This window comes from Lissotriton helveticus, chromosome 3_1 (assembly GCF_964261635.1).
Source record: "Lissotriton helveticus chromosome 3_1, aLisHel1.1, whole genome shotgun sequence".
NCBI classification, from domain to species: domain Eukaryota; kingdom Metazoa; phylum Chordata; class Amphibia; order Caudata; family Salamandridae; genus Lissotriton; species Lissotriton helveticus.
Genome location: NC_136061.1, coordinates 1,962,822,380 through 1,962,838,401, shown reverse-complemented (window position 1 = coordinate 1,962,838,401; position 16,022 = coordinate 1,962,822,380). Strand labels below are relative to the sequence as shown.

General features: G+C 48.3%; 1 protein-coding gene across 1 annotated transcript in view; it reads right to left on the bottom strand.

Moving 5' to 3' along the window:
- The window catches only part of IGDCC4 (immunoglobulin superfamily DCC subclass member 4), a 705,186-nt gene that overhangs the window by 41,919 nt on the left and 647,245 nt on the right, over positions 1 to 16,022 (bottom strand). The window contains exon 18 of the mRNA XM_078684077.1: positions 14,010 to 14,244. Coding sequence (XP_078540203.1) covers positions 14,010 to 14,244 — 235 coding nt within the window. The remainder of the gene's footprint in view (positions 1 to 14,009; positions 14,245 to 16,022) is intronic.

Below are 16,022 nucleotides of genomic sequence, written 5' to 3'. Positions count from 1 at the left end.
CAAGTGATAGGAGGCATAGCTGGGTTGTGAATGTTCATTGCATTGTGAGTCTTAAACTCTTTCCAAGATTGGAGCAGCTTTGGGATGGCAGTGATGGATTCAGGAATGTTGTTCCAGATCCTGGCTGCATAGATGGCTAAGGCATGCTGCCTTTTTAGGACTCGCCCCTTTCCTATTCCGCAGGAATAGGAAAAGAGCCCTAATGCAGCCAAACCATACTTTCTGCCAAGGGCTCTCCAGCGGATTTTGAGAAGTGCACGCCTCGTGCACGAGCTTGCCGCCTGCCTCCACATCAAAGCCATCTGTTGCTTTGCGCTCGGCCTCAGGCCGGCATTTCTCCTCCCCTAATTATTCACTGCATGGCCGGCCGGCACATCAAAGGCTGCTGCTCCCCATGCGTCTCGTCACCCTTCCTCCATTGTTTTCACTTCTTTCACGGCCGCTCTCTGCTTTGCGCTCTGCTTTCAGTTTCTCTGTGCCCTTACCTCCCCAGCCCCTCCCTGCTCGCCGTGCTCCTTGCTTCCAGCATAAACGAATCAAAACCTCTAAAGTAAGAATGCAGTTTCAACTTTTTAACTTATCTGCCCATTGTACAGTACTGCTTAGCGTTTCATGATCAGGTGACTTTAAAAACATTCATGAGCCGTAAACCAAATAAAATGTACAGCCCTTCGCATCGCCTGCTCTTTTTTATGGTTAAATACTAAAGGTGTAAATGGCAGCAGTTTTGTAGTTGGTAATAGTTACCCCTCATCAACAGAGTTAGTCTCAGTGGAAGTTTTGGTGAACTGCACCAAAGCCTGAGCGCTGCTCACACTGTTCTACACACAGGAGGCTGCAACTCACTGAAATGTATGGGCTGATGTTTTAGTATTTCTACCTTTCTGGCTGTGTACAGCCGGCTACCTCCCCTGCGTCACTCAAGGGATAACGTCCAGACTTTCCGAGTCAGATTCCTTGCTTGCTTCTGTTCTTCAAAAGAAGAGCTGTCTCAACTGGAGCTTTAAAAGTATGGAAACGCTGATCATGTGGAAAACATCAGAAGCATGTATTTAAAAAGGCAGACTCCTCGTGCAGCAGACAATATGACTTACTTGCCGACTTCTTACTGAGCTGTGATGGACTCCTGCCTCTAGAAGACATTCTGGAATGCTGCTCCAGCCCTGTGCTTTTACTGAGAAGCGACCTATTTACCTTGTCTTGGCTGATGAAAAACAAACCTTTTCAGACTCTGTTGCTGGAACACGTTGCCCCTGGTTTAGATAGCAGTCCTCACCAGGAGTTTGATTTTTGGCTCAACTGAACTGCTGGATGAATTAGAAGGCAGGGCTGTTCGCGTGGAAAGAGATCTCATGTGGGAATTGTGTCCTGCTGTATTTTTGAGGATGAATTGTATCCGTGTGCGTACTTTAAATGCACGTGGTCGTTCGTCATAGTGATGGATTGGGTTGCACATGCCTATCTGCTGTGATTTTACCTGAAGAGCGATCACATCTTGTCTGGTGGGTTATGTGAACTCAAACTCTATAGTACCTTTTCTTTCTGCATGTTTGGTTGCATTGTGTAAGCAAGCTGTGAAGAGACCTCCATCAATTAAAGACGCTATTTAAACATTATCATGAAAACTTTTGGAATGCTGAGCCCTAGCGCCACTGTTTCCTCTGTCCCTTCTCTCATCCGCCTGTAACGCTGTCACAGATATTCAGAGCTGTTAGTGTCACAGGCATGGATTGTATGTGTGTGCACAATGTTATGTTTTTGGATTGTTACTAGTTGTGGCTGCACTCTCTCTGGGCTTAGTTGGTCACACTAGTCTTGCAGATTTCAGTGGTTAGTTTCTGGTATCCCCCCCCCCGTGCATATCGCACACCACCATTTGTCTGCCTAGCCCTAGGCATCAGTCTTCAAAGGCTGCAGCTCCCCCGCCTCCCCGCCACAGCAATGCCAAGAGCTTTTTTTTTTTATTTTTTTTAGTTACGAGCAGAAAAGTCCCAGCAATTGCTCCGTTTTTCACCGTACTTGCACCACTGCCGAATACACCATGACTTCCCAGACTTGCACGCAGAAGACAGCATTATACTGGCCTGGGTTCTCATCAAGTATTTTACCAGAAAAGTCCCAGCAATGGCTCAGTTTTTCACCCTACTCGTCTCCTCTGTGCACAACCCTCACCCACCCTCAAACACCCTCACTCACCCACACACCCTCACTCACCCTCACCCACCCTCACACATCCCACTCTCATACACGCTCACACCCCCTCAACCTCACACCCCCTCAACCTCACACCCCCTCAACCTCACTCACCCTCTCACCCTCACTCACCCTCTCACCCTCACTCACCCTCTCACCCTCACACACCCTCTCACCCTCACACACCCTCACCCTCACACCCCCTCACCCTCACACCCCCTCACCCTCACACACCCTCACTTACCCTCACACACCCTCACTTACCCTCACACACCATCACACACCCTCTCACCCTCTCACCCTCAAACCCCCCCACCTCACCCTATCACCCTCACACACCCTCACATCCTCACTCACCCTCACACCTCACCCCCACACACCATCACTCACCATCACACCCACATCCTCGCACACCCTCACTCACCCTCACACCCTTACCCCTCTCACAACACTCACACCCTCACTCACCCTCACACCCTTACCCCTCTCACAACATTCACACCCTCAATCACCTTCACACCCTCACCCTCAGTCACCATCACACACCTTCACACCCCCTCACCCTCACACCCCCTCACCCACACATCCCCACACCCTCACACACCGTCACACCCTCATCCTTACACGCCCTCACTCACCCTCACCCTCACAATACTCAAACTCCACCCTACAACTCCACCCTACAACTCAACCCTCCAACTCCACCCTCCAAATACAACATCCAAATACACCCTCCAACTACAACATCCAAATCCACCCTACAAATCCAACCACAACTCCAGCCTCCAAATCCACCCGCAAGACAACTACAGAACCCAAGTCCACCCTCCAACTCCACCCTCCAACTTCCTACTCCACCCTCCAACTCCACCCTCCAACTCCACCCTCCTACTCCACCCTCCTACTCCACCCTCCTACTCCACCCTCCAACTCCACCCTCCAACTCCACCCTCCAACTCCACCCTCCAACTCCACCCTCCTACTCCACCCTCCTACTCCACCCTCCTACTCCACCCTCCTACTCCACCCTCCTACTCCACCCTCCTACTCAACGCTCCAACTCCACATTCCAACGCCACATTCCAACGCCACCCTCCAACGCCACCCTCCAACGCCACCCTCCTGCTCCACCCTCCTGCTCCACCCTCCTGCTCCACCCTCCTGCTCCACCCTCCTACTCCACCCTCCTACTCCACCCTCCTACTCCACCCTCCTACTCCACCCTCCTACTCCACCCTCCAACTACACGCTCCAACTCAACGCTCCAACTCAACGCTCCAACTCCACATTCCAACTCCACATTCCAACTCCACATTCCAACTCCACATTCCAACTCCACATTCCAACTCCACATTCCAACGCCACATTCCAACGCCACATTCCAACGCCACCCTCCAACTCCACCCTCCAACTCCACCCTCCAACTTCACCCTCCAACTCCACCCTCCAACTCCACCCTCCAACTCCACCCTCCAACTCCACCCTCCAACTCCACCCTCCAACTCCACCCTCCAACTCCACCCTCCAACTCCAACCTCCAAATCCAACCTCCAAATCCACCCCTCAATGCCACTTCACCAATCAATGCCACAACACCACTCAATGCCACAGCACCCCACAACACAACAGCACCACTCAACGCCACAGCACCACTCAACGCCACAGCACCACTCAACGCCACAGCACCACTCAACACCACAGCACCACTCAACGCAACAGCACCACTCAACGCAACAGCACCACTAAACGCAACAGCACCACTAAACGCAACAGCACCACTCAACGCAACAGCACCACTCAACGCAACAGCACCACTCAACGCAACAGCACTACTCAACACCACAGCACCACTTAACGCCACAGCACCACTCAACGCCACAGCTCCACTCAACGCCACAGCTCCACTCAACGCCACAGCTCCACTCAACGCAACAGCAACACTCAACACCACAGCACCACTAACACCACCGCAACACTCAATGCCACAGCACCACTCAATGCAACAGCACCACTTAATGCCACAGCATCACTCAGCACCACTGAAGGCCACAGCATCACTCAGCACCACTGAAGGCCACAGCATCACTCAGCACCACTGAAGGCCACAGCATCACTCAGCACCACTGAAGGCCACAGCATCACTCAGCACCACTAAAGGCCACAGCATCACTCAGCACCACTGAAGGCCACAGCACCACTGAAGGCCACAGCATCACTGAACGCCACAGCATCACTCTTTGCAACCAATCAACAACAACTGGTTCTAATATGTTCTCTCAATGTTTTAAGCTTTATTAGAAATGTTACAAAATAATGTTAATATTTCGCTTCTGTTCTTGGATTTTCATCACAGTAAAATACACTGAACATAATCTTCCCATAAGTTATTTAAAAAGTTTAAGCTATTGCCATTATACATTACAATAACTTTTATTTAAGTATTAATTATTAAAACAAATAAAAGCCATTGTTATTTGTAATATTAATACTTCAAATCATGTCAATACAACACATATTGCATTAGAATGCTATAGGTGTCACGTTTGCAAAAGTTAAAAATATTGGCATTGTAAATGACAAAGCTAGTAATTTCCCTACTTTCAATACCAACACATAAATAAAATATTTGTCATTTGCAATACCAATACCTCAAACTTTCCTAATGCGAGACCTATTGCATTGCAAATGCTTGTTTACACTGCAGCCTGGTGGTGTTGTGTCTGCAGATGTGCTGAGACTTACCAGGGACGGTGAGTGTGCATATAAGATAAGCAGGGGTGCTGTTTATGATGGCTTTATCTAGAATGCATTTGGTTCTGAAGATTGGGGGAGCCAGCAAGGGGAGCCAATAGTTCCATCAGGATGGACGTGATGCGATCATACTTCTTCAGGTCCTGCATGAGAACCTGCAGCATACAGGACGTCCCTTTAGGGGTACCTGGGAGGAAATGGAGCAGGGCATAACCACCATCGAGATGCAAGAGCACCCGGGCTTGAACAGCAGTTCTGAAGTTGCTTTCTGGAACAAATAGTTTCACTTTTTTTCTTCAATTAGACAGATTGTATCAGGTCACCTTTGTTTTTTGCCATTATGTGCCTTGAGGGTGAGGTTGGTGTCCAGGGTAAGTTGCAGTTTGAAGCCAAAAAGTTTCATCTCATTGAGCCAGATATGCACTGTTTATTGTTTGTTCTTCTGGGCAAATAACAGGAACTCTGTCTTGGTGGGGGTTCAGCTTCGGGTAGGCTCTGGATATCCAGTCTGGAGGATGTGCAGGCAGTGTTTGGGGCATTGGATGTCCGAAGGTATTTACTCTATTTTCTGCCACTCTGAGGACTCTCTTTATACTGTGTATTTATGTCCCTGTCCTGATTATTGCTTATTCCCCTTAGTTTATCGTCTATATAAGTTTTTATTTGTATCTTTTGTGTATGATCGGTTTGACTAATATTCCTTCTGACTTATAACACTCCAAGCGCTATGATGTTCATATGCCTTGTTTGTGCTACATACAAACGACAACATAAATATAAATTGCTGAATACATAACATCTTTTGGAGGCTAATTACATAATGTGATATGAGATAGCTGACTAGGTTGCAATAAATGATTGTTAAATTGGCCCCTATACTGTTTCAGAAATTAGTGGGTAGAACTCTTATTCCACACATTTTACATCGTTTGTCTTACTTTTTAGGCAGTTTCTATTGTTACATCAGTATGTCCATTTTCACACTAAAATGTGTTTCCTCAGGAAAGAGTTGCTTTGTTTGCCATTCAGCGTCTTTCTTGTATTTCCTGCTGCTTAATTGTGTGTTAGAAAGTGAAGACATACTTGCCTCCACTACACCCATTGACATGTAAATTTCTTTTCTGCACTAGGGAAGACATTATATCAAATGTTTTCCTATTGTATGATTGTTCTGTTAATGTTAAGCACACCCCCTGTAGCTGTTTTGTTAAATTTTCGGTTTCTTGTACTAGATTTCACTGTTATGCTCTACTGGCTTTTTGTAGCTTCTATTTTACATTTCTATAGCAATAGGATGACTGAGCGTCGGCCATCGCTACAATTTGGGCAGGATTGCTTTTTACTTTTTGCTGAGATTTTTGTTCAGGCAAATGGTGCGGAGTATGCCACATACTAAGTCATCCACTAAGATATGTTTTGATCATTTTATTTAAGAATCCCATAGACATAGGAGTTGAATAGGGTTCTGTTACTCGTTTGATATTTCATTAAATAATTTGGAAAATCAACTCACTAAGCTTAATTGTAAGTTATTGCTTGTCCAGGTTCAGCATCAGCACCCTACTTGTACAACAAGCATTTACAATGCAATGATCTCTGCATCATTAAAGGTAGAGCTATTGGCATTGCTCATGACATTTTTTTTTCTTTAAATCATAAATAAATGGCATTGTCATTTACATTGTCAATACACACCACTCTGCACTCAACTGCACTCACCTGCACTGCACTGCACTCAACTGCACTCACCTGCACTGCACTGCACTCAACTGCACTCACCTGCACTGCACTGCACTCAACTGCACTCACCTGCACTGCACTCACCTGCACTGCACTCACCTGCACTGCACTGCACTCACCTGCACTGCACTCACCTGCACTCACCTGCACTGCACTCACCTGCACTGCACTGCACTCACCTGCACTGCACTGCACTGCACTCACCTGCACTGCACTCACCTGCACTGCACTCACCTGCACTCACCTGCACTGCACTCACCTGCACTGCACTGCACTCACCTGCACTGCACTCACCTGCACTGCACTCACCTGCACTGCACTCACCTGCACTGCACTCACCTGCACTGCACTGCACTCACCTGCACTGCACTGCACTGCACTCACCTGCACTGCACTCACCTGCACTGCACTGCACTCACCTGCACTGCACTGCACTCACCTGCACTTCACTCACCTGCACTGCACTGCACTCACCTGCACTGCACTCACCTGCACTGCACTGCACTCACCTGCACTGCACTGCACTCACATGCACTGCACTCACCTGCACTGCACTGCACTCACCTGCACTGCACTCACCTGCACTGCACTCACCTGCACTGCACTCACCTGCAATGCACTCACCTGCACTGCACTCACCTGCACTGCACGCACTGCACTCGCCTGCACTGCACTCGCCTGCACTGCACTGCACTCACCTGCACTGCACTCACCTGCACTGCACTCACCTGCACTGCACTCACCTGCACTCCACTCACCTGCACTGCACTCACCTGCACTGCACTCACCTGCACTGCACTGCACTCACCTGCACTGCACTCACCTGCACTCACCTGTACTGCACTCACCTGCACTGCACTCACCTGCACTGCACTCACCTGCACTGCACTGCACTCACCTGCACTGCACTCACCTGCACTCCACTGCACTCACCTACACTGCACTGCACTCACCTGTACTGCACTCACCTGCACTGCACTGCACTCACCTGCACTGCACTACACTCACCTGCACTGCACTGCACTCACCTGCACTCACCTGCACTGCACTCACCTGCACTGCACACACCTGCACTGCACTCACCTGCACTCACCTGCACTGCACTCACCTGCACTGCACTGCACTCACCTGCACTGCACTGCACTCACCTGCACTGCACTGCACTCACCTGCACTGCACTCACCTGCACTGACCTGCACTGCACTCACCTGCACTGCACTGCACTGCACTCACCTGCACTGACCTGCACTGCACTCACCTGCACTGCACTGACCTGCACTGCACTCACCTGCACTGCACTCACCTGCACTGCACTGACCTGCACTGCACTGACCTGCACTGCACTCACCTGCACTGCACTGACCTGCACTGCACTGACCTGCACTGCACTGACCTGCACTGCACTGACCTGCACTGCACTCCACTCCACTGCACTCGCATGCACTCACCTGCACTGCACTCACCTGCACTGCACTGCACTCCACTCCACTGCACTCGCATGCACTCCACTGCACTGCACTCACCTGCACTGCACTCACCTGCACTGCACTGCACTCCACTCCACTCGCATGCACTCCACTGCACTCGCATGCACTGCACTCCACTGCACTCGCATGCACTCCACTGCACTGCACTCACCTGCACTGCACTCACCTGCACTCACCTGCACTGCATTACTCTGCACTCACTACTCTGCACTCACTACTCTGCACTCACTACTCTGCACTCACTACTCTGCACTCACTACTCTGCACTCTGCACTCACTACTCTGCACTCACTACTCTGCACTCACTACTCTGCACTCTGCACTCACTACTCTGCACTCTGCACTCACTACTCTGCACTCTGCACTCACTACTCTGCACTCTGCACTCACTACTCTGCACTCTGCACTCACTACTCTGCACTCTCTACTCTGCACTCACTACTCTGCACTCACTACTCTGCACTCTGCACTCACTACTCTGCACTCTGCCCTCACTACTCTGCACTCTGCCCTCACTACTCTGCACTCTGCCCTCACTACTCTGCACTCACTACTCTGCACTCACTACTCTGCACTCACTACTCTGCACTCACTACTCTGCACTCACTACTCTGCACTCACTACTCTGCACTCACTACTCTGTACTCTGCACTCACTACTCTGCACTCACTACTCTGCACTCACTACTCTGCACTCACTACTCTGCACTCACTACTCTGCACTCACTACTCTGCACTCACTACTCTGCACTCACTACTCTGTACTCTGCACTCACTACTCTGCACTCACTACTCTGCACTCACTACTCTGCACTCACTACTCTGCACTCACTACTCTGTACTCTGCACTCACTACTCTGCACTCACTACTCTGCACTCACTACTCTGCACTCTGCACTCACTACTCTGCACTCTGCACTCACTACTCTGCACTCACTACTCTGCACTCTGCACTCACTACTCTGCACTCACTACTCTGCACTCACTACTCTGCACTCTGTCCTCACTACTCTGCCCTCACTACTCACTACTCTGCACTCACTACTCTGCACTCACTACTCTGCACTCACTACTCACTACTCTGCACTCACTACTCACTACTCTGCACTCACTACTCTGCACTCACTACTCACTACTCTGCACTCACTACTCACTACTCTGCACTCACTACTCACTACTCTGCACTCACTACTCACTACTCTGCACTCACTACTCTGCACTCTGCACTCACTACTCTGCGCTCACTACTCTGCGCTCACTACTCTGCGCACTCACTACTCTGCGCACTCACTACTCTGCACTCACTACTCACTACTCTGCACTCACTACTCACTACTCTGCACTCACTACTCACTACTCTGCACTCACTACTCTGCACTCTGCACTCACTACTCTGCACTCTGCACTCACTACTCTGCACTCACTACTCTGCACTCACTACTCTGCACTCACTACTCTGCACTCAATACTCTGCACTCAATACTCTGCACTCTGCACTCACTACTCTGCACTCACTACTCTGCACTCACTACTCTGCACTCTGCACTCACTACTCTGCACTCACTACTCTGCACTCACTACTCTGCACTCACTACTCTGCACTCACTACTCTGCACTCTGCACTCACTACTCACTACTCTGCACTCACTACTCACTACTCTGCACTCACTACTCTGCACTCTGCACTCACTACTCTGCACTCACTACTCTGCACTCTGCACTCTGCACTCACTACTCTGCACTCACTACTCTGCACTCTGCACTCACTACTCACTACTCTGCACTCACTACTCACTACTCTGCACTCACTACTCACTACTCTGCACTCACTACTCTGCACTCTGCACTCACTACTCACTACTCTGCACTCACTACTCACTACTCTGCACTCACTACTCACTACTCTGCACTCACTACTCACTACTCTGCACTCACTACTCTGCATTCACTACTCACTACTCTGCACTCACTACTCACTACTCTGCACTCACTACTCTGCATTCACTACTCTGCACTCACTACTCACTAATCTGCACTCACTACTCTGCACTCACTACTCACTACTCTGCACTCTGCACTCACTACTCTGCACTCACTACTCACTACTCTGCACTCACTACTCTGCACTCACTACTCTGTACTCTGCACTCTGCACTCACTACTCTGCGCACTCACTACTCTGCACTCACTACTCTGCACTCTGCACTCTGCACTCACTACTCTGCGCACTCACTACTCTGCACTCACTACTCTGCACTCTGCACCCACTACTCACTACTCTGCACTCACTACTCTGCGCACTCACTACTCTGCGCACTCACTACTCTGCGCACTCACTTACTCTGCGCACTCACTACTTGCGCACTCACTACTCTGCGCACTCACTCCTCTGCACTCACTCCTCTGCACTCACTACTCTGCACACTCACTCTGTACTCACTACTCTGCACACTCTCTCTGCACTCACACTCTGCACTCACTACTCTGCACTCACTACTCTGCACTCACTACTCTGCACTCACTACTCTGCACTCACTACTCTGCACTCACTACTCTGCACTCACTACTCTGCACTCACTACTCTGCACTCACTACTCTGCACTCACTACTCTGCACTCTGCACACTCACTCTGCACTGTGCACACCACTGATATCATGGAATCTTCCACCACACTTTCTAAAACTCTATAGTCCGAAGCATAATAGGCACAGAACCAAAAGAAGGGTAGACATTGCTTAAAATAATCTTATTGTATTTATGAGAAGCAAAAGCGAGACTGTGAAATGTGCTGAATATCAGTTTGTTACGAATCAACAGAGTGGAGTTAGAGAACCAAGAAATAGTAATTTAGAATCCGGGTTAGAAGGAGTAGTAATCACAAGCTGAGGATCAACGGGCGCGAAACAGCGGGGTGGGCGCGCAGGAGACGCAGCGTGAGCGTGCACATCAGCTGAAGATCGCCGGAGAAGACACCGAGCCTGCCTGCTGCCGTGACTGACCCGCTGCAGAGGGAAAGAGCCCGGTGAGTGGGGCGGCAGAGAGGGAGTGGGCAGAGAGGGAGGGTGTGTGTGTGTGTGTGTGTGTGTGCGTGCGTGTGTCTGTCTGTGTGTGTCTGGTGTGTGCCTGCCTGCCTGCCTGCCTGCCTTTGTGTGTGCGCGTCCACAGACCCTGGTCGGCTCGTGCACCGCTCTGTACTCCCTTGCGAGCTTACTCGGCGACAATAGTTCTCGTTGCCGAGACCTAACAAAAAGGGCATTACAGGCCCCGAGGACAGTCCTGAGGCAAGTGGACCATGATGCAGGGAAATGGTGTGGGAGAGAGGGTACCAATCCTTCTGCATCCTTGAGTACAGATATTGGTCACACTGCATAAGCATGCTGGCAATCCAAGAGACAGAGGAAGAAGTACTGTGTGTACGGCGCACACATCAGTACAATCAGCCCTACCAGCAGCAGCAAATAATGTGTAATGGATGCAGAGCTGGTATGTGTGGTGTTTCTGCCAGTGTGGTGATGAAGCAATTTAATGGATAGTAGTGCTGTGTGTAGTTATATGTCTGATTGCTTGTGTGGTAATGCTGTATAAGCAAATGAGTATGTGGTGATGTTCTAAAACATGTCTAGTGAGAGTAAGGAATGTGGTGGTGTGTAGCAATGTGTGTGTCTAATCATGTGCGCACTGCCAGGAGTGTAGTACCTGGATAGTAATACAACTTGTCTATTGTCATGTGTTTCGTGATGCAGTATGCAGAGCGATTTGTTTGTGGCACAGCGCTTATTACCGGAAGAAGCTTCAAGATGCTTAGTTAGACATTACAGTAAAGACAGCATCGAACAATCAAACGTGCTTGTTACCGGAAGCCTAACAGAAACTTGTTCAATTTGCTGCCAGATATTTCTTTAGTAGCATCATGTGTCTAAGATGGGCTAGTAAAGCAAAATCATACATGTAAATTAAAAAAAAACATCTTGATTGCTAACAATAATCAAAACAAACTGCCCAAACAGCTGTTCACAAATCACAGCCCAGTGAATGCAAAGATCACTACTCTTTAAGTAAATCATTTGTTGGGATTGGAAAGTAAAGCCAAGAATACGTGTTTTCATTTGCCATATATTTTGCCTTTTTTTTTTTTTTTTAGAAAAGGTACATTCTGTAATAACAATTTCCAAAGGAAATAATTTTTTTGGGGTGGAGTGGGAGTTCCACAGTTTTAGTCAGAAATAAATAGTTGTTTAACTAAATACATTAAAAGAAGAAGTTTAGTATTTTCGGGCAAAAAAGCAGTGAAATATATAACCAACCACTAACATTTAGGAGCGATATTAATGGCAGGGTAGACCTCTAGCTGGACAAATTGAGAAACGATCTACAGTAGAGGGCGGAACAATCCCGGTAATAATCTTAATTTATAGCAGGTGAAGAGACAAGCCACCACCGAGAGAGAACTCAGGATCCGGGAATCTAAATCCGCCCACTGATAAAGCCATTGGTATTATGGGGATTTGTACAACCTTGCACCACAAACCGCTACTTATTGGCTACACCTACACAGAACAGGGTGTACTCCACGAAGGTTATATGTTTCCTGTCAAAACTACTGAAGTCATACAACATGGTTGTCACAACTCCCTTCACCCTGTCCATTTTTTATCGGTTTTACGATAGTTTGTTAACTCTTCCCATCTGATTTACTGTAGGATGGCATCGCTGTATATGGGACAGAGATTCAGTTTTTTGTTGATTTAAATGACACATTTCAGGCATTAATTTAATTCTTAAGGCATCAATTATGTACACCTAATATGATAATCAAAAGAGACAGAAAGAGGGTCGGGCGAGGAAAGTGAGCATGCTTTGTAAGGCGGATCCTCACATGGGGGGCAGCGCTGGACTTCACTGTCACACCGAGCAGGCCACTGTTGAGGCCATTATTCCAATATTGAGGTCCATGATGACCGCTCTCTTCCTGTGGCCGCGGCTCTGAACCTTCCTTCCTGCTTTAGGACTGGACTGAACAGTCTCTCTCACAGCTGTGTGGCAGTGCTATCTAATCTGTGTGCTGCCTCATCACAGGAAAACACAAACACTACTCCTGCCAGGCGCGCAACACCCATTGGGCTCACGGGGCTTCAGCCCCCCCCCCCCCCCCACGTCGTGACTGTCAGCCCGGCGGAGACAGCTTCGCGGGCTGGTGAGCATCTCATTGCAGCCGTGCCCAAGTACTTAACAGGTCTTTAAAAGACCATTTACTTGCAAATTAGGCTTTTGTTGTGTGTTGACCCCTTCTTACAGCCACTCTGTCTATTGTGGAAGAATTAGCCCCCCCCCCCCCCCCGAAATATTTTTCAGCCCCCCTCCCCCGAAATTTGGCTTTAATTGCCCGCCTGACTCCTGCGGCTGGTTTTGGGCACAGCCAGTTAATGTTTTCAATGTTTCTGGATTAGCATATGTTGGGTAGCAGTGACAGGAGAGTGGGTGTAGTGAGTGGTTGTGGTTTGCGTATTGTCATTACAGATGGAAGTCTCTATGAGAGGCGTACATGACCTAGGAATGCTGTGGTATGAATGGTAGTGGGGTTATGGAAGTGTGGCATGATTTGATTGGTAGTTGTTGTTACTAGGGGTTGGGTGCAGGGATGACAGTAGGTTGCTTGTGCTGGAGAGTTTGATGCTGGTGTTGATCTGATTGAAGGTGGTGAAAAGAGTAGTGTTACGGAAGACTGTTAAATGGAAATTTGACCTGCAATCCAATAAAGGTGAACCAAGTTCTAAGGTGGTTTACAATGAATCCTGACACACAGTCACTAACACCACACTTTATCAAAAGTAGACGTACCTTCAACTTAACAAGCACGTCATCTTCTGGGTGGCCAGTGCTGGCCGGTGTGTGTCCATCTGACAGCTCTGTGATCTCAGTTGGTGTCGGGCACACTTCTTCAGCCCGAGGAGGCATGAGAGATTCAAGCTCGTGTGAATTTGAACTGGTGCCCTGGGTCCCCACACTCTGCCTTCCCCGGTGACAATAGGATGGGGTTCCAGATACCTGGGGCTCCAATCCCACTGTGCTCTCCCTAGAGAAGAGAAAACAGAAATGCTAAATCAGGGTGATCGCCTTCCATCACAACACAGACAAAAAAATCTTAACATATTTTAAAATAGCTAATTGAAAAAAAGGCTAGTTTATGAAATACGCTTGAAGGTGGTTGTTTGAAGCATAAACTGTTTTAAGAGTTAGAAGTAAAGAGTAAGCCAGAAGTGGTGGCAGGTCTTCCGGTTATCTTGCACCAAAGCATTGGAACACCTTGCCAATCAGTATCAGAAGAGAGGATAACCTTGTCAATTTTAGGAAAAAACTTAAAACCTCTCTTTTCCCTAAGTTTTAAAACTCTTTTAGTTTTCTAATTCACTTAGTTGTGGGAAGCCCTTTTTGGGTAGCTATGCACTTTATAAACCCTGAAGAATAGAACAGAATAGTTCTATCTGCCCTTGCTAACCTACCTTCGTTGATCAAACCTGCTCACTGCCACGCTTCTAAAGGCACGAGAGTCTGTCACAAGCCCATTTTTCTTTAATGGTCCGGCTTGACAGCACAGCTGTCACCAGTCAATGATGTGCGAACACACAGCACGGGGCTTTGGCTCCACTCATAAGTTGGGAGCCAGGAGTCCATGTTATGATTGGGCAACAGTTGTGTGCTTCCACAAAACAGGGATCACTCTCCACACAGCTGTGATCATTTTGTTTATGTATCCAGCTGCCGAGGTAGAAGTTTCAGGGGCACACAAATGCTTTTAGGTTGTCTTAGAGAACTAGATAATTTATGGAGCTTTTCTCTGGCATGAGCACAGATGGGAAGAGGGCAGTCATTAACCTACATGGAGTTTTTTAGGTCTGGCTTTACAGTGCACCTGTCACCTGACCTTTTAACCTACACCAATATTATTCTACAGTTCTTTGCTTCAACACAAACACACATCCATTCTCACGCTAGCTTGGTGAACTACTCACATCACCATACAACATTGTTTTAAAGCCAGACACTTCAGATCACTTCCACTTTAAACAAGCATTAGCATTGCCAACAATGCTTGTTTAAAGTGTGAGTACTTCATATATCCATGGTAATGAGAAGGCCAAGCGAAAAAAATCCGGAGTTTCTCATCAATACAAAGACAACAAAAACTAAATAACCAATACTACACCTGTCACTTCCGATAGTTAAATTTATGGACCTACTTATGGGACCATTTACAATATATCATACCTAAATAACTTCACGATATTTCAAATGGACACAGTTCAGTTGGTTTAAGTGATATTAAAACATCGATGGGAGGCAAGCCACCCTTCATCTCGGCCCTAAACGTAGCTCTTGAGATGGCCAATCTGGACGAGGAGGTAGGGGAGGGTAACACTGTAAGGACTGAATCAGGTGATGTGCAGAGCCAGGGAGTAGAAGTAAGGGGAGGAGTCTCTTTGGGGGAGGCTCAGAGAATGATCCACTCAGGTAAGCGGGACTGCCACAGAATAGAGGCGGCAGAAACCTAGGTCTGGCAATATTCTTAGGTACAGTTGGGTGTTGTCCGCGTTTTGCATGTCTGATCTGCAGGGGCCTCCAGACATGGAGTATCATCAGTGAGCCTCTCGAGCCGTGAAGAGACCCAGAAGTGCCATTCGAAGAAAGTGATATCTGCTGTTGAGGGAGAACATGAACCAATGCATCACCTCAAACCCCACCTCCAGGAGAGAGGATGCTAATGGTGGATTTGTGTATGACTGTGTGTCGAGTATTACTATTCCAACTAAGAGTTCTCTCGGTTGGCAGTTGCTGTTTTCTTTGGGGAGCTAC